At 39.5% G+C, this 20,257-nt stretch overlaps 1 protein-coding gene across 1 annotated transcript in view; it reads left to right on the forward strand.

Moving 5' to 3' along the window:
• The window catches only part of UQCC1 (ubiquinol-cytochrome c reductase complex assembly factor 1), a 92,094-nt gene that overhangs the window by 32,889 nt on the left and 38,948 nt on the right, over window positions 1-20,257 (forward strand). The window contains exons 6-7 of the mRNA XM_016213157.2: window positions 2,475-2,532; window positions 16,698-16,806. Of these exons, the coding sequence (XP_016068643.1) occupies window positions 2,475-2,532; window positions 16,698-16,806 (167 nt within the window). The remainder of the gene's footprint in view (window positions 1-2,474; window positions 2,533-16,697; window positions 16,807-20,257) is intronic.

Here is a 20,257-nt window from a genome sequence, read left to right on the forward strand (position 1 = left end):
AACCAACAACACTGAATATTTATTGAGTACCTATTAAATACTAACTATTTTGCTAAATATTTTACAGGTCTTATTTAATCCTCACAAAAATCCTATTAAGGTAGGTTCTCTGGTTCTCCCCATTTTTACAGAGAAGAAGACTGAGGCACTGAGAGGCTAAGTAACTTGACTCAAAGTCATGTAGTGAGTGAGACCCCAGAGCCTACATTAAACAAACAACTATGTTAATACTGTGCCCTATAACAGTAATGAATTACTTAATTTTATCCAACTCGGTGTCGAGGAAGAAAGGACCTAGTCTCAGAAAATAATGCACTGAGTGTTTATTGGAGCAAAGTGTGATTATGGCAAAAGACTACAGCAGGTTTTAACTTTGAAGTGTTTAAACTCCTTTCATTGAGCTAAAGAATCTGCTGTGTTTTTGTGTTGCTCACAGTCAAACATTCAGTGGTCTTGTTTTTTAGGGCTTTACACTGTGGGTTTTGACCCCAGTGGGTACAGGGAGTCAATCATATGCCAGGTCTTTTCCCATCCTCAGCCCTGAGCCGACCCCCAGAAGGGAAAAAGTATGACCCAAGTCCAGCTGCTGGCCTGTCTGTCTGTCTGTGCTTTCCAGCCCAAGAACTGATTCCCTCTCTGAGAAAATTGGAAAGGCTCCTGGAGGCTGCTGAGAAGCTTTGATGTAGAGGTAGCAATTGAACAGATTGTCCTTTAGAAGCAGCCAAATTTCATTTTCCAGATTGAAAGACAGACTTCCAAGAAAACTTTTATTTTTAATGTTTTGTTCTAGCATCCAAAAAAGACCCAACTTCAGATCCGGGCTTGAGAGTTTCTCATGGCTATTCTTGTTCTAGGTGGAGGGTGGTTGGCCTACTCTCATATGGCATGTGTCTTAATAGCTGTATGGCCAGCCAGGCCAGCCTTCACCTCCCTCCTGCTGGGCTCCAAGAGGAAGTCCACTTGACAGCTGCTGGGCACCTCCCAGTAAGCTCACCAGAATATTTTGGTGTCACTTTGTGACAGACCTGGACTTAAACTGCAACCCAGCCACTAGCTCATTAATATTGTGGCTGCCCATAAGTTACTTAGCCTTTTTGAGCCCATTTCCTTATCTCTAGAATGAGGATAATAATGCCTCCCTTCAGGGTTCAAGTGAGGATTAAGTGAGATAATGTATTGACATGACCAGAAGTGGACCTGGCATGTCGTATGGGCCCTTAGTGAATGTTAGTTTCTGATATTAGTATTAGAGAGGCAGTTGCCAATTAAGACCGCAGTGTCTGGAATCAAGCAGATCTGAATTTGACCCACATGTCTCATTTCATAGCTATGACCTTGGGCAATTGTCCTAATCTCTCTTAAGAGTCAGTTTTCTCACCTGTCAATTGGGGATGATATCAGTACCCACCCACTTCATAGGACCGTTGGGAGGACTCATTGAGCCAGTGTATGTAAAGCACCTATTATAATGTCTGGCACTTAGTAAGCCCTCAGTGGATTATAGCTCTTTACTGTAATTGGCGTGTTAGGATACCTCACAGGGGCCCTGCTCTGTGTTCCCTCCTGATTACCCCTGTTGGTTACCACGTAGTACACTGTGTACTTCATGGTTCCCTGAAAGGCAGAAGGTACCACTTACTTCTTGAGTCACTGTTCCATGGGACAGATTCTACCCACTGATTCTCTCTTATCCTCTTCTTTCAGCTTTTCTCCCTGTCATATTATAAGGGGGTATGTCCAGTGGGGGACCCCTCATCCTGCCAGAGGCATTTCTTAGAGATCTGAGAATTGAGAGACTTGGATGCCTGAGCACTGACCTGATTTTTGATATCTTCAGCCAGGATAAGTCCTGCCCATTTTGTCATTCCTGGAGGTGATAAACAGCCTTTTGTTAGAAATGGTTTCCTTTCTTAGTCAGCTACAGCTCCCTAGAGCTTGCTTCTTTCTCTGGTTATTTATTTTGGGTGAATCATTAGTAGCACACTGCGTCACCTTAAGGAAAGAAGACAGGAACAGGAGACTAGAATTTAGACTTTTCAGTGGGGCTCAAGTGAAAAAAGCCTGTACTTAAGTGGAGTAGGCAAGGTGGTGTCTGCCTAGTTTCCCAGAAGAATTTGAGACTAGGAAGGGAAAATAACAGAATCACATGGAAGTTGGAAGGAATCATCGAGATCATCTAGGCCACATTATACAAAGTGAGAAAACTGAGGACCTGAGAAGAGAATTGATTTACCCAAGGCTGCACTGCAAGGTGATAATGGCTAGGACTAGAAGGCTGGTTGTCTGGCTACATTCAGTGCTCTTTCATTTTGTGGTCTTGCCCTGTGGTTTTCCTGGCTCACTCTGATAGTATAATCAGAAAGTACTGTAACTGTCATATATTTTAGTTGAACAGATTCCTACCAGTATTTAAAATATAGTTGATATTTCTCCTCTGAACCCATACATATTTATACTTTATTGTTATTTTCTAGGGTGTCAGATGCCTGATACATTCAATTCATGGTTTCTTATAACTCTCCTTCATGTCTGGTAAGTGAGCAATTTAAAAAAAAAATTTTTTTTGTTATCCTCACTACAGGATATTTTTTCCTATTGCTTTTCAGAGAGAGTGGAAGGGGGGGAGAGAGAGAAACATTGATGTGAGAGAGACACATCAGTTGGTTGCCTCCCACATGCGCCCTAACCGTGGCCAGAAATGGAACCTGCAACCAAGGTACATGCCCTTGACTGGTACCGAACCTGAGACCCTTCAGTCTGTGGGCTGATGCTCTAACCATTGAGCCAAACTGGCTAGGGCAGTGAGCAATTTAAGTGAAGTTACCAAATGTATTTTCTTTAAACACTGCTGACTTGTAACGTATAGCCTTCTGCAGGGCTGATTTATGAAATGGCAGTTGTTCAGGCATTAAAAACTGTTCCTTTCATTTTAATAACTGGTGTCTTGAAGCACATTTTTAGTAAAGGTCAAAGCATAGTCCCAGAAAGAAGCTAATATTTGCAGGATTTTCTCAAAGAACACCTAACCCAATGAACTATTCTATCAGTATCTCTAAGAGACTCTATGAGCTTAGATGGAAAGTTCTCTCCCTTGGCTGTTTTAGGAAAGTTCACATTTACGTAAAAGTGGTTTGAATTGTGAGAATCCGTGGTCATTTTCATTGCTGGTCATCAGAAACCTATAACAAATTACAGCACTGACATTTACGCCTGTACCTCTAAAGTGTGCATACAGGTTAGATTCACGCCAGGTTTGTTGCATGTAAAAATATTTAACACCTTAAACAGTATATTTTTTCTTCAGCTGCAAAATAAGTAGCCAAAAAAAATTAATTTTTCATCTAATGTTACACAGTATTAAAGGTCAGAAGGATATAGGAGAGACATTGAAGTGGGGGCTGGGGAATGTATTTATTGAACTGCCAGGCCTTGGGAAAGTAAATTCTGGAGAACTAAGTTTACTACTTTGACCATAGTGAGTATCTGAGGAACGTGGGGAATGGTTGCCCTGTCAAAAGGACCCTTGTTTGAGACTGCCTTCAGCTGAGCTTTGCATCACAGGACTGACTACTATATAAAGACTTTTTGGTTTTGATCACCTCTGAAATATTTCTTCTTCTGAACTCAGTCACTGAAATTGGCTAAGGAACCTAAGGTGGCAGTTCACTTTATGTTTTTGTTTTTTCCCTCTAAGCTCGTAGTTTATTGAGTGCACACTATGTCCTGGGCAGTTTGCAAGAAACTAGCAATAGTTCTAAGAAGCTCACAGTCTAATGAGGGAGATAAGACATGGATAGTGGTCAGTTGTAAATCAGAATGGCTAAGTTCTATAATAAATCTGAGTAAGTAGTGCTTATGGGATCACAGTGGAAACCACAACTATCAAAACCTTTACTAGCTCTACCTGTTTCTTTGAAATGTGCCATGTCTTTTAAGTCAGGCAGCTGAGAAGGCAAATTACCCTGTCTGAATGGTGAAGGTTAGGAAAAGCTTCAGGGCTGGAAGCTGGATATATTGAGAGAAAAACTACTTTTTCAAGAAGGGAGGACTGCAGAGGTGGCACTGTGGAATTACTCACTGAAAAGGCGGGAGGGTTGAGGGGCTGGGCTGTTCCCAGAGGAGCTCAAAGATAATATTCAGAGGCTGTATGAAAGACTCTTTATTGCCCATATAGTTAGAGGTATCAGAGTGTTAGAGGGAGTGGATGGCAAAATAAAATATATAATCCCTGTGACCACATCCCAAGGTCAATACCTGACTAATAGCAGCTGGGAGAACCTTGAAACTACTTGCAGTTCTTTCAAGTTGACCACCGTTTCCAAACATGTCGGCTGAGTCTTCCTTGCTGAGGTTGGTTTAATTTCTCAGAGCAGGGGGGAGTACCACCACCAGTTAAGTGGGAGGAGGGAGGCAGTCTGCTGCAAATCTGCCCTTGATCTCCGCTCCACCCTGCCCCCCTTCGCTTTCATGACCTGCAGGCTCTGGTGGAATGAATCAGTAGCTTCTCAGTTTTAACCAGCAAACTGAGGACCTACTGTGTGTTAAGGATTGTGGGGCATTGGAGAGAAGGATATGACATGGTGTGCATCTTCAGGAAACTTAGTCTAGTGGAAAACAGATGTAAAGTACAATTGCCTGTAATGGATGACAGTGAAACAAGTGATGTGCCCAAGGTACCAGCAGCTACTATGGAAGCACGAGGAGGTGTGACTAAATCTAGATTTGGTGGTGGTGATGGTAGGGAGTGTTGGATAAAGAGTGGCTCTGTGGTAGAGGTGACATTTGAGCTTCACCATGGAGGGTGAGGAGAATTTCTGTCAAAGAAAGGGGCATTTTAGGTTGAGGGGATCTCAGGAGCTAAACATAGGTCATAGACAAGATCCTGGAAAGTGAAATAAGCCAGACACAAAAAGACAAATAGTATATCATTCTACTTCTGTGAAGTACCTAGAATAAGCAAATTCTTAGAGACAGAAAGTAAATTAGAGGTTATCAGGGGCTGAGAGGATACAGGAACTGGGAGTTATTGCTTAATGGTAAGGAATTGTTTGTGCGATGACAAGTTTTAAAAATAAGTAGTGGTGATGGTTGCGTAACATTGTCAATGTAATTAATGCCACTAAATTGTACACTTAAAATGGCTGAAAAAGAACATGGAGTATTTAAGGCAGCCAGTTGTCCGAAGTGTCTGGGGCAGGTTTGTGGAGGAACATAGTGGGAAGAGCCACCAGAAAGGTACTCATTTGTGCTGTGATCCTCCAAGAAGACATGGGGAACTCTCTTCTAAGGGATACGGGTGTTAGGAGGAGTAATGGATTCACCCCAAGTCTGTGGAGAAGCTGTGTTCTCTAACCCTTTTCTGTTAGTCTGAAGCTCCAAGGAGGGTAACTAAGGGATAGTCAAGTCCAAGGACTCAGTGGACTCGCTAGAGATGTATAGGGATTGAAATGCCTCCTGTAGGTGGTAGTGTGAGGGAGAAGTGGTGAGGCTTAGAAAGCAGTCATTAAAGTAGCAAGAATCCCCCCCAAAAAACAACCACCCCAAACTGCCTAATAAACAGAACCACCCTGGCAGTGGACTTTCCAGAAACCCTCCTTGGGTTCCCAAGGGTGATGGCTCCCCATTGGCTCTTAGAACATGGGCAGGATTTCTCACATCCTGTTAGTTCCCTGGAGGAGGTGTTGATCTTTTCCTTTCCTGTCTGATTCCTCTAGTTCCCAAGTTTTTCTGTGCATGGGGATTTAAGACTGGGATACCTCCAGAGGGTCCTTATCAGTGTGTATTCATGTGAACTTGCAGCTGCAATGACTGTGTCCTTTGTCTTTGCTGAACAGGATTAGTATTGACTGTAGCTGCTGAAAAAGTGCTGAGAGAGGTTGCTGTCTGGGCTATCCAGTATCCCCACAAGGACTTGATAAAGGCAGTCCTCCTCCTCTTCCCTGTCTTGGTCAGTGGTGTTATGATCTATTCAGGTACGCACACCAGAAACCTGGGAGTCCTCGACTTTTCCCTCACTCCCTTCATCTGGTTAGTCACCAGTCACCAACTCAAAGTCTTTTTAACCAGGACCCTTAGTAACAAATGCATTTTACTTTGTGACTCAGAATACACAGGTATCTGATACAATAGTTTTATAAAACATCCTTACAATGTCAGATAATCTTTGATATTTTCTCTTCCTTTTGAATTTATTTTAAACAAAAATTCAAGGTGTCACCCAATCAGTTGATTTACTGGGTTATAAACAAAACCGATCTTTGGCCTGCAACCTTCCTTTCCCTGTGCCAATTAACCTAATAATATTGAATATTAATTAATGCTTCTCAGTGCAAATTGGATCAGTTCACACACACACAATCCTTAATATTCTCCATTGTTCTGAGGATAATGTATGTTTCTTAGCATGGCATTCCTATCCTATCAAATATGCTACTCCTTTACTAGTTTCCTCTGGTACCATTCTAAGTCCCACTACCACCACCACTCCTTCCTCTGCAAAACTATATAATGGAAATGTCAGGTCTTCTGCACAAAGGTTTCTTCTGCCTAGAAGGCCTTCTTCCTCTCTACCTGACAAACTCCTGTTTTTCATTCATTATGCAACTCAGATATCATCTCCTCTTTGAAGCCTTTCCTTCCCTCTAAAGGCAGTTAGTCCTCTTTTGTGTTCCGTTAGTATTTTAGATACCTCTATTATAGCACTCATCACATACATTTTTATATATTTTATTGTGTATGTATCAGTCTTCTTTGTGGATGATGAAATTATTACCTTTTAAGAAAGATATGTAAATGAGCTATTTCTTCTCCTTAGCCCCATCTCTTAACTCTTAGTTTTCATCAATAAATGTTTATAAAATAATTGATAGATCTGACTTGACTCCTGTGGCAATTGGAAGGGTCCTGGCCATGCCTATTGATCAGGCGAGAGTGGCAAATCTCTGCTTCTGCTTGAGTTTCTCTGGGCTGTGGGGTGTATATAGTTGGAATTTATGTTGGCATTATAAATGTTAATATATTTGTAGGGACTCCCCTATTAAAGTTTGTTGTGGAACACTAGTGCCTTCTAAATGCACAAATTAATTTAAGAAAATGCAATGGGACAAATAAAATTAAAATATGCCTATAATGGAGTGGAGAGGGAGTAAAATGCATTTTGTATTTTAAAAAATTATTTCAAAGTTGTTTATCATAAATATAATAAGTAGTAGGTCCTTTATATATATTACCTTTTATTTATTTACATATGTTATCTCACACATTCTTGTAACTACTTTATTTCTGTTTTACATATGAGGGATCAGAAACTTAGAGAAGTCAGAGAACTTGGCCAAAGGACTAGTTAGTACATGGTGGAGAGAAAATTTAAGTGTGGGTCTGGCTAGCTCAAAGTATTAAGTTGTTTTCCTCTTTGGTAATTAAAACTACCAAACTAGCTAGGTAAATAAATATTTATTAATGTAATAATATTTAATATTAATACTACTACTGAGTTAAGTACCTGCTTATTCTTAAACATAACTCCATAAAATTATAGCATTTATCTTGTAATTGGACCTACTGTATGCAGTAGATTTTTTCCTTGCCCTCACAGGACTTACAGTTGGAAGAGAGGCAATAAACAAATCACTAATAAAATACAACTGGGATAGGTGTCCTGAGAGGAAATTATGGGGCTCTGTGGGAGTAGAGGGGCACATAATTTAGTTGGGAAGTATGGGTCAATCAGGGAGGGCTTCACTGAAGAGATGTGTAGAAGTTATCACTGAATGATGACTAGAAGTTAGTAAGTCAGAGAGTAGATGAAAAACCATTCCAGGCAGAGGGACCTAGTAGTTTTCAATCTTTTTACCAGTGAAGTTTTTTTTCTTAAGTGAAATTGTATGTTCAGCCACAATGTATGAATAGGTAAAAGAATTGCTACTTGGGTTAAAGAAGTGGGAATGATCTCACTTCAGGTCTTCACAACATGCCCACTGATAAAGGGACCCTTACATAGCTCGGTGGAAACTCAGAACGCAGTTTTAAAACCATATATCTAGCCCTGGCCGGTGTGGCTCAGTGTTTGGGGCATCAGCCCGCACACCAAAGGGTTTCGGGTTCAATTCCGGTCAAGGGCATGTACCTGGGTTGCAGGTTTGATCCCTGGCCCCTATTGGGATACATGCAGGAGACAACCAATTGATGTGTCCCTCATCAGTTTCTCTCTCTCTTTCTTTCTCTCTCCTCCTCTCTCTCCACCTCCCTCCCTCCCTTTCAACTCTGTCTCAAAATCAATGGAAAAAATGTCCTTGGGTGAGGATTAACAAAAAAACCCAAAACAAGACAAAAAACACACCCACAGATCTAGTCCAACCCCCCATTTTACAAGTGGGAAGACAATTCGAGAAATTTTAAAGGATTTATCTCAGCCCTCTTCACCAGTAATGAAGGATCCAAGACTCAAATGCAAAGCTATGTGAACTGCTTCTTCTGCAGCACTCTGCTTCCTGCTGGAGTGTCCCTTTTGGTGGTCACAGGACAGTGGGGGTTGCTTCCTCTGAATAAGAAGAACACAGCACCTACCACCAACTATATAAAACTGCGTTTCTTGGCACTTACTGTCTGTGTCCTGGGCAAGGCAACAAGTAAACCTGAAAATAGTACAGGGTGATAAGTGCATTCAGCAGACATACAGATCTTATGGGAGCACAGGGGGAAGGGGGCTTCCTGGGGATGGTCAAGGAAAGCAGTTACATTGGCCTCTGGGGGCTAGAACCAGAGGACACCGGTTGTAAGGCATTATTAAGAGGGGGAAAAGTAATTGTAAACTATTTTTAAAGATGTTCCAAGTGGGAAAGAAGGATGAGAGGATGATCACTAGAGGGAAAAACAGGATGGGGGTGCATTTTGTTATTTTTAATTTTAAGATGGGGAAGCACAGAAATGTGTTTATAAGCCTAGGGGAAGAAGCCTTTGGGAAAGAAGAGAAGTAAAGTGTGGAGGTGGGAAGGGGCTGGAAACCAGTCTCAGTCCAGCCAGAGAACTGCCCTGGCAAACACTCCCACCCTTTGCAAGAGGGCTCTTTAAAACCACTACTGCAGTTTTGATGTAGCTGTAGGGCTTTTGAACTCATGCTGGATTCCAGCAGCTCCAGACCTGCTATATATGGTGAGCCCTGGCCATGTGCACATCCTTTTTCTTCCTCCTGCAGCCAGAATCGCTCTGTCTACTCACACGTGAGCTTTTAGCACAAACCAAAGGCCTGTGCAGCATCATTTTACTAACACTGCTTAACCTATGAACACCGGTACCTGCTACCCTGGAGCTTGTTCTTTATAGTGGACTTGACAGGCAGGTCTCAGGCCAGGTGTAGCTCTTGGAGGAGGCTCACTGTCAGGTGAGATGGCTTCAGGAAGTGCCTCACCCCACTTGTCTGTTTGCCCACAGACTGTCCCTGTGTCCCCCGTGCTCCCCACATAAAGGTTAGGCTCCGTGGGGAGGGAGTTTAGGAAACCAGGTGGAGATAGCCATGTACACAGCCCCGGGAAAGGGTCAGCATGCCAGCTCACAAATAAATAACTCATTCATTAGCACATTGCTGAGGCTTGAGTGTGGCCATGTAGGCTCCGCTTTCTTGGCCTCAGGTGGTGGCAGAGTACAGGAAACAAGCTACGTGAAAGTCCCCTTTGGGATTCCTTCATAGCAGCCAGAGTAACAAGCCTCCCCGAGTGCCCACTAGTCGTTATTTAATTCAACTCAAATCTGCTCTGAGCAGCTTATAAACTACCATCAGGGAGAAACAACGCCAAAACACAACTGGTATTGTCAGAGGCCCAAACAGAGCAAGTGAGACAGGATGCTCATAGCTGCCAGTACATGGCAGGAGGTCAGCATCAGGAATAACAAGAATTCTTTTCTCCCAGATTTAGGCAGAGAGGAGGAAAGCATGGCTAGGAAAGTCTCGTTCCTTTGAACTCTGCAGGCAGTGTTGTCTTCCCCCTTGTCTGATCCAGCAGGAAGAGGCTCTTGGAGCTGTGCTATCACAGAATGGGGAAAACAGCTAATGCTGACACTACACTGCACTGGGAGACACTGTGGTGTGGGGGAAAGAGGGAAGGGAAGCTCAGGCTTCATTCCAGCTCCTCCCTTTGCCACTGTGCAACCTTGCTACTTAACCTCCTCAGAGCATCAGTTTTGTCTTCTGTGAAATGGGACAGTTACACTAGATAGGTGGTTACCTAACAGAAAGACATAGTGAATGCAAATGTATCTTATAGTGACAAGTCTCATATTAATATTAATGAGTTATTAATATTATTAATAAGTTCTTTGCCACAAGGCAGAATTTATATCTTAACCCTTTACATTTTGAGTTTCCTGGTCAGCCTTTCTTCCCTTTTCTCGTCTCTATGCTTGCTTTTTAGAGATACTAGGGAGCAATTAGACAAGGACTTGAACACTCTTTTTTTTCTTTATGTTGCTAGCTGGATTTTTTTGCTTTCCTTATATGTAAAAGAGATCGGTATTATTTATGAGCCACTGGAATCACTGAGACACAAGGATAGTGCTGTGAAGCTTAAAACCTTAATAATAAATTGTAGGTTTAAGAACATTATCAAACTTGAAAGAGCAACTGGAATTGTTCCTAAACAGAGCATACACAGATTGTCTATACTCAGAGTAGGTACTTAGTAAATACTTGATAAGTGAATGATTAAATTAAATATTTAATGCAAGAATTTTTTTTATTACTAGATTGTCTTTCTGTTTTTTAAACATTCAGTCTTTTATTATTTTTATATATTTCTTCCAGGTAATCAGTTTTCATTTTAAAATATTTTTGTCGTCTTAATCTAGATCGTCTCTTTAAAAAGATTTTTATAAATAGACTATTTTTAGAGCAGTTTTAGGTTCACAGCAAAACTGAGCAGACAATTGTCTTTTTTTGAAAAAAAAAAAGTATCTTTATTGATTTCAGAGAGAGGAAGGGAGAGGGAGAAACATCAATGATGAGGGAGTCATTGATCAGCTGCCTCCTGCACGCCCCCTGCTGGGGATCCAGCCCGCAACCCGGGCATGTGCCCTGACTGGGAATCCAACCGCCATCTTCTGGATCCTAGGTCGATGCTCAACTGCTGAGCCACGCCAGCCAGGCCAATTGTCTCTTTATAAAGTTTATTTTGCATTCTTAAGGGTAATTTTTATTATGTTTTAGCATGAAAGTCCTCCCTCCCTGCTTCTCTGTTCCTCTCAGAACAACTCTGGAATTATGAAATTGAATCAATAGGAAAATGTAATTTGACCTCTTGACATTTAATTAAGCGTTTGTTATGAGGAATGCATCCATGATGTGAATTGGAGTTGAGCTGTTCTGTTCTTTTATTTAAACCCAGTATTCTCAGTTGTGGAGTAGTTTACTTAATGACAAGTGTTGGCTTTGTTTTACAGTGGATACCAGGATCATCAAATTGTTTTTTGTTTTTGTTTACCATTTTGAATTTGTTTCACTCCTTTTCTTTTCACTTTCTGACATACTTTAACATTTTCTGGATGATTCAGGAAGTTCTGGTAACTTTTACTGATTTTGACAGGCTGTCTTCTTTGAGTTGAATTGGGTAGGCTTACCCTCCCTGTGGTAATAGTACAACCTCAGTTGTACTATTTTTGGGGGTCTGTTTTAAATACATTTTTAGTTTCTCTTTTTCCTGTTAGGCTGCCAGGAGTTACTTTTTGTTGTTGTAGTTATGCTTGTCTCAAGTTAGCCAGTCTTTATTTTCCTTCCGATATACTATTTCTAATGTGATGCTAATTTTGAAACTTAAATTACTGCCCTTGTGAGGATTAAGTGAAAAATAGAGTGAATGGATTCTGGAGGGTTTCTTCTAGTCATTAAGGAAGCAGAGAAACAGTACTGGCATCAGATTATCAGGGTTCAGATCTCCTTTGACACTTACTAGGCTTGTAACTCTGGGCAAGTTACTTCTCTAAGACTCAGTTTCCTCATCTGTAAGATGGTGACAGGAAGAATACCAGCCTAACAGAGTTGTTATAAGGATTAAATGAAATATTGCTTCTAAATCATAGCACAGTGCCTGGCACATAGTTATTTTAGCTGTTAGTTGTAGCACTTGTTTACTTTGCTATTAAGGATTTTTTTTCTTCCTATTTCTTAGTCATTTTTAGAATAGGAAAAATTGCCAGATAAGCTGAATTCAGCTTAGATCAGATGTTACCCTAACAATTGCCATATCAATTAGTGGAAACCTATTATCTCTGGCATCTAAAAAATGGTTTTACTGGAGTGACTGTGGTATTTGTGGTTGAAACAGTTAGAGTTGAGATTTCTTCACCTACATCTTTTTGTAGCAGATTAAGTATTTTCTCAACGTAAGAACAGTGTGTGTAGAATGACTATCACTATGAAAATGGGGGAAAAGGAGGCTATCATTTATGTAAAAAGAATACATATTCATGTAAGTTTGTGGATTATAGGATTCCTAAGAAACTATGATTGCCTTAGGGAGAGGAACAGGGTGGCTGGGGGATGTGGGTAGGAAGGAGACTTAGTTTTTATTACCATGTACAAGTATACCTATTCAAAACTGTAAAGAAAGAAAGGAGTAGACTGTGTTCACTGTAAGATCAGGTGGCCTAAGAATTGACCTTTGTCCGCTTGGTCTGGACATTCCAGGCAGCTGACTGTCCATAAGATGTGGGCCCCGCCTTCTGCTGTGCTTTCTCCTCGAAGTGGGAAATACAAAAGTTCTTCCCTACAGGACTGCTTTCTGTCTTTATCTATCTACCTATACAATTTGATTCACAAACTCAGGGAGAAAATTAGTTGAACTTTTAGTTAGCTGAATATGGTGCTGGTGAATGGACAGCCCTGTAGATTAGAATTGTATTTTACTGGTAGGACTCATGGGAATCTTCATTATATTTCCTGTTGTTGAGAACACTGATTCTTTGTTTTGATTTTATAACTTTAGTTATGTGTGATGAAATTTGCTATAGAGCTTTATATTTGAAAGTGTTTTGCATCAATTAAGTGTCTATTAAACTAATTAGGTACAGTGGTTTAGGAATAATTAGAATTTTCCCTCACCCAACCGGGCGTGGCTCAGCGGTTGAGCATCGATCTAGGATCCAGGAGATTGGGGTTCCATTACCGGTCGGGGCACATGCCCGGGTTGCGGGCTAGGCAGCCAATCAATGACTCTCTCATCATTGATGTTTCTATCTCTCTCTCTCTCCCCCTCCTTTCCTCTCTCTGAAATCAATAAAGATATATTTAAAAAAAAAAGAAAAAAGAATTTGCCCTCCTTTTATTTAGCAGGCTTGAATCCATACTGTATTTTCTTAATTGTTAGTATCAGTAAAAATAGGTATATAGGTTATAACAAACTTTGCTGGTTGCATAGCTCTAAAAAGGCAGATGCACATGTTAGCTTATATTTCTGGATCAGACTATTCTGAATACCATAGTTCTATTCAAGTAAATATTCACTAACTTTGTCATTTTCCAACCCTGGTGACATTAATGTTTGATTTCAGGGCTGAGGCTGGAAAGAAAGGGTTAATGTCTCAGAGACTCATCTGCTATCAGTGCCAAGGTGCTAACGTTATTATACCCCTTCTTCAGTGGCTCCTCATTGTCTACTGGGTAAAGTCCAGACTTTTTTAGCGTGGCATTTCAAAGCCTTTTATGACCTGTCTGGCACACTTTTCTGTTTCCTATACCTGCCCTACTACAAAATCATTGTTCCCTTACATGTGTTGAGCTCTTCCATTGCCCTGCTCATGATGTTCCGTCTGCTGGAAATTCTCTTTATTTTTTGTCTCTACCTGTCCAGCCTCAGCTCATCTTTCCAAGCCCCAGTATAATGTTCCATGTTCCATGTTCCATGAAGCTTTCTCTGATCCCACTCAGCCAAAAGTAATCCTCTCAAACTCCATTGCACTTTGTACTTCTCTAGGAACCTCTTTTAGGGCTATTTGTATATATGGTGGATTTTGTCTCCCCTGGGAGACTAACTGGTCCTTGGAAGCTGGGCTTTTTTTAGCCATCATTCTAATAATCCCCACAGCCATATATATTCCCTCACACAGTAGGAAGTCAGTTTATGTTCATTGAGTTGATTGTTAGTGGACAGTCTTGAAAGTGTCTTCAATTTGCTTTATCTTTTCAACCCAGATAACCATTTGAGCCTACTGTTATCTGTAAGGGCTATGAAACAAACAGCTGTGAAACAAAAAACACTTCACCCATGTTGATATAGTTAGCAAGTTTATGGCCTGAGAAAATCTGTGCCTTTTAAACCTCAGAGGGCAGGTGTATTAACAAACTACAGAATTTTCAAATAAATGAAGAATTCCATTACCTCACTATTGCTGTTGATGAATTGGCCTCTGACGACACTCAAGCATCAAAACACACAGCTCTTTTCAGGTGAGAGGCTGACATGAGTGATTTGATTAACTTTAAGAAAAAATCTTATGAAAAGAACTGTTGAACTTACCCCAGTTTGTTTCTGCCTTGGAACATGCCCTATATCATATAAAGTGGCCAAATCTTTTTCCATGACCTGTTTTTATTGTCACAAAGTGTTATTTCTTAGGCACAAACTGGGTTCAGAGGCTACAAATTTAGAATCACAGCATCAGCAAATCCCAGGGTTGGAAGGGACATTAAAGATCAGATTGTCAGCTGAGTTCCCACCAAACATTTATTCAGCCTCCAGAAATGGGCAGTTCTCTACTTTTTTGAGGTTATCCATTCCATCATTTGAATATTCAGAAGCTCCCCTGTTAGAAAGTTTTGTTTTCAGTATTCAGTGCTGACTAATTCTTCTCTTTCTGTGGCCCTCCCATTGGTTCTGATTCTAACTCTTGGACAGTGTAATCAGTATTCTACAATATTTAAGGCAACTTTCCTGTTTTTCTCCAGGTTAAATATCTTCTGATCTTTCATCTCTTCCTTTTGTCCTTTAAAAATATAATGTTCAAAACTATGGACAGTATTCCAAGTAGAATCGGATCTGTGCGGAGTAGGAAATCACACTTTATACATTGAAGATACTCTATTTCCATTACTGTATCTAAAATCACATTGATTTGGGGGTCAACCTCATCATCCTCTTGATCCCTTAAAATATATACTGTTACTTATGCCTGTAAGACTTTTTCACACATAGGTAGGCATGACTCACCTCTCCTGTGGCTCTACAGTTGTTCTTTTAAGTTGAAATACAGGACTTTAGATTTATTCCTGTTCAGGTTCATTCTGTTAGATTCAGCCTGTTGAAATATCTTGTTGAAGTATTTTTGGTTCATGGTTGGGTCATCCAGCATATTTGTCTTCTTGCCCAGCTTCTTGTCATCTGCAAATTTGATAAGTATGTTTTCTTTTCCCCCATCTTAGTTACTAAAAGAGATGTTGAGGCAGGCCAGGTTGGAATCATTCCATTGTACCATGCTATTGTTAGTAGATTTTTAATGGGCAGGATTGTTTATGGAGATAGAATTGTCAATTTAGACTGAATATTCCATAATTATAGCAGGAATTGTCTTTTAGAGGAATAGTCCTGTTGTAGCTACTTAGTAACTAATGAGAGATAATAAATAGAAATAAGTTTACTCATGAGATTAGGAACTGACTTGGAAAAGTTGATGACCCTGTTTATATTCTTATATATAATTAAATATAATATTGTTTATTAATTAATAAAATATAATTCTTATATTTTTATGTAAGGTCTTAAGCAGAGAGAGCCCTCTGGATGGATTAAAGGCAATGTGGTATAGGGGAAAGAGCCCTGCACTTTGCCCTGAGTTTATCCATTTATTCCTTCAGCAAATATATATCGAGTACCTACTATACTTAAGCCCTGGAAATACAATGATAATTAAAAAACCAGATTTGATCTTTGCCTTCAGTAAAGCTTACATTCTAATGGGGGGAAAATTTGATAATTACACAGATGAAATCATAATATTTTCTGTGATTTATATTCTGGGCAAGTGCTGTCCAACAGAAATAAAATGCAAGCCACATATTTAATTTAAAAGTTTCTAATAGCTCCATTTAAAAAAATGAACTTAATTTTAACAGTAGGTTTATTTAACTCAATATATCTGAAGTAACATTTCAACATGTAAGCAATGTAAAATTTTTGAGATATTTATATTCTTTTTCTTGAACTAAATATTGAAACCTTAAATTTATAACCATATCTCAGTTTGAATTAACCGCTTTTAAAGTGCTCAAATAGCCACATGTAGCTAGTGGTTTCCATATTGGACAGCACAGTGTTTTACCCACCTTACAGACTACTCTGTGGTTGGGCAAATTACTTGCCTTCTGTAGGACACCTGTTTTCATCAGTAAAATGAAGGAATCAGGCTGACACATCTACAACTAAAAGTGGTTCCTTCCATGTCTGAGGGAGCCTTCTGAGTTGCTCTGAATAATCTATATTTTGACCTGGGTGGTGCTTACATGGGTGTATATAATATGTAAAAATTCATTAAGTTGTACACTTGAAGGTTTATGTACTTTATGGTATCTGTTATACCTCAGTAAGTTTTTAAAAACTCACTTCAGTTTTTTTATTCTGCACTCTGCTGAAATCACTCAGATGAGCTGACCTTCAGTGGAAATGTGTGATGTGAAAAATGGAAACAGTCAGTGACTCTTTATGTCTTCTTCCCACCAGGATGTGTCTCGTCCGAATGAAGCAGGAAGGCCGGACTGGGAAGTACATGTGTCGTGTCATAGTTCATTTTATGTGGGAGGATGTTGAGCAGCGTGGCAGAGTCATGGGGGTAAGTGAGTGCTATCAGATTCTGGTCCTGGAAAACTCCAGTGAGGGACTGAGTTGAAGTTTTATCTATTCTAGAATGGCCTTGCTTTTATTTTATTTTCAATTACAGTTTACATTCAATATTATTTTGTGTTAGTTTCAGATGTACAATGCAGTGGTAGATAATCATACACTCTACAAAGTGGTCTCCCCGATATTTCAAGTACCCACCTGACACCATACATAGTTATTACAGTATTCTTGGCTATATTTCCTGTGCTGTGCTTTACATCCCCATGATTATTTTGTAACTACCAATTTGTGCTTCTTAATTCCTTCACCATTTTTATCTGTCCCCTCAACACCTTCCCCTCTGGCAACCATCAGTCTGTTCCCTGTATCTATAAGTATATTTCTATTTTGTATATTTGTTTATTTTGTTCTTTAGATTCCACATATAAGTGAAATCCTATGGTATTTGTCTTTCTCTGTCTGACTTACTTCACTTAGCATGATACTCTGTAGGTCCATCCATGTTGTCGAAAATGGTAAGATTTCATTTTTTTAAAATTTTTGGTTAATCCTCACTCAAGGATATTTTTTTCATTGACTTTTTTTTTTTTTTTTAGAGAGAGAGTGGCAGGGAGGGTGAGAAACAGAGAGAGAGAAACATCAGTGTGAGAGAGACACATTGATTGGTTGCTTCCCGCACACACCCCGGCCAGAGCCAGGGATCGAGCCTGCAACCAAGGTATGTGCCCTTGACCTGAATCTAACACAGGACCCTTCAGTCCACAGGTTGACTCTCTAACCACTGAGCCAAACTGGCTAGGGCAGATTTCATTCTTTTTTATGGCTGAGTAACATCCCTTTTTACATATTTACCACAGCTTTTTTCTCCACTCGTCTATTTTTGGGCACTTGGGTTGCTTCCATATCTTGACTATTGTAGATAATGCTACAATGCATATATTCTTGCAAATTAGTGTTTTGGGTTTCTTCGGATATATACCCAGAAGTGGAATTTCTGGATCATAAAGCAGTTCCATTTTTAATTTTTTGAGAAACCTCCACACTGTTTTCCACAGTGGCTGCACCAGTCTGCATTCCCACTAGCAGTGCACAAGGGTTCCCTTTTCTCCACACCCTCGCCAGCACTTTTTGTTTGTTGATTTATTTGGTTAATACTCACCCAAGGATATTTTTTCCATTGATTTATAGAGAGAGTGGAGGGGAGGGAGAGAGAGAGAGAAACATCAATGTGAAAGAGACACATCGATTGGTTGCCCTCCCATACGTGTCCTGACCGGGGCCAGAAATGGAACCCGAGACCCTTCGGTCCGAGGGCTGATGCTCTAACCACTGAGCAAACCAGTCAGGGCTGTTTGCTAATTTAGTGATGGTAGCCATTCTGACAGATGTGAGGCACTATCTCATTGTGGTTTTAATTTGCATGGATTAATTTGGTTTCTTTCATTACAGAGCAAAGCTCTCCCTGTAGATTGAGAGGTAAATAGATTTTATAAGTGTATTATAAAAGTCATACATGTTCATTGAATAACATGATTAATGACATTGTACATCTTTTCATATATCTTTTGGCCATCTGTATGTCCTCTTTGGAGAAGTATCTATTCAGGTCCTCTGCCCACTTTTAATCAGATTGTTTGTTTTTTTGGTGTTGAATTGTATGAGTTCTTTCTAAATTTTGTGTATTAACCCCTTATTGGATGTATCATTGGCAAATATCTTCTCCTATTCAGTGGGTTGTCTTTTCGTTTTGTTGATGGTTTCCTTTGCTGAGCAAAAACTTTTTAGTTTGATATAGTACCATTTGTTTATTTTTTCTTTTGTTTCCCTCGCCTGAGGAGATATGCTAGCAAAAATATTGCTAAGATAAATGTCAGAGATTTTACTGCCTAAATTTTCTTCTAGGAGTTTTGTGGTTTCAAGTCTTTAATCCATTTTGAGTTTATAGAGTGGCCTTGCTTTTAGAGTTCTGTAAAATGCTGACTAATGTCAAGTAGTAATGCAGCTAGTCATTTCTGCCTCTATGGACACTGATATTCCATACATACTTTATATGTTTGCACACATTATCATGTTTTGTCAGTGTAAGGACATCCTGTGTGTGGAGATGGGATTATTAAACCCAAATCATGGTGATAGGAGGGATGGATTTGGTGAATGGAAGAAATCAAATAATAACCCAGTTTAAGGACGCTATGCTTTTGACACCCATTCAGTGTTTGAGCCAGTTCTCCTCTAATTTAGTTTAGATGAAAAGACCCTGGCAATGGGCCTGCACTGTTCTCAGGAACTGAAAAATAAGCTCCTTGAGTGCCAACAATCTAGGATACTTTGGCAAGGTACTACTGAAAATGTACTTAAGTACATTTAATAATTAAGCTGAGAAAGGAGAATATATAATATATATATAACATAGAATGATGACAATAGAAAAATGAAACCAAAACATTAGAATACAGTTGCTTATTATAAATAATACTCTCCTCCTTTGTGTATTTTGTGTACTTTATGTGCCTAGATCATATTTTAGTAGATTGTAGTTCCTTGTTTTTTCCCATGTGGTTGCCTTCCAGTTTAGGAGCATCTTAAGCAGAACTATCAGATGGGGTCACAAAATGGGTTAATTTGGTTTCGTTTATTACAGAGCAAAGCTCTCCGTGTAGATTGAGAGGTAAATGGTATGTATTCTAAAAGTGATACACAGAATAAAAACCAAACAGTAAAAAGCATTTAATGTAAAAAACAAGTGTCTTTTCCCCAGTCCAACTTCCCAGAAGTAATCATTGTTAAGAATTGATGTGTATCTTTCTAGTTGTTTTCTATACAAATACAATGTATAACTGTGTATTCTTTTAACATAACTCAAGTGGGCTTATACTATATACACTGTTTTGCATCTTGGCTTTTTTTTACTTAATATATATTAGATATGTTTTAACTTTACAGTTGTTTTCAAAATTCAGAATGTTTTAACTAAGACTAAAATCCCTTTAATCATCAATCTCAATCCTGGTCAGTTACCTCCTTTCAAGGAGTAATCACTGTTTCTAATTTGATACATATCTTTTAAGACTTTTTCCTGTGTTATCTATAGAAAATTTGTAGTATTGGTTTTCTGTGTATATACTTTATTATGTATGATATCATTCTCTATGTACTATATGCAACGTTTTTTCACTCAATATTACATCTTGTAGACCTTTCCATGCTGCATGGGAGTTAAGTGGGCCATCTTCACCCATGTTTTACTTTTATTTATTGTAATTATTTTCATATACTCCTATGTTATTGCCTAATGGTTTCCTCTGCTTACTATGTGTGTAAAATTGTAGTCTTTGAGACTAAACTTGTGGAAATGATGGTTGCCTACTGAGAGTCTGGGTTGAGGATATTTTAAAATTCTCCTGCATTTACAGTAATAGGCACAGTGGATCGCTTCTGAG

This window comes from Miniopterus natalensis, chromosome 7 (genome assembly GCF_054644295.1).
Source record: "Miniopterus natalensis isolate mMinNat1 chromosome 7, mMinNat1.hap1, whole genome shotgun sequence".
Taxonomy (NCBI): Eukaryota; Metazoa; Chordata; class Mammalia; order Chiroptera; family Miniopteridae; genus Miniopterus; species Miniopterus natalensis.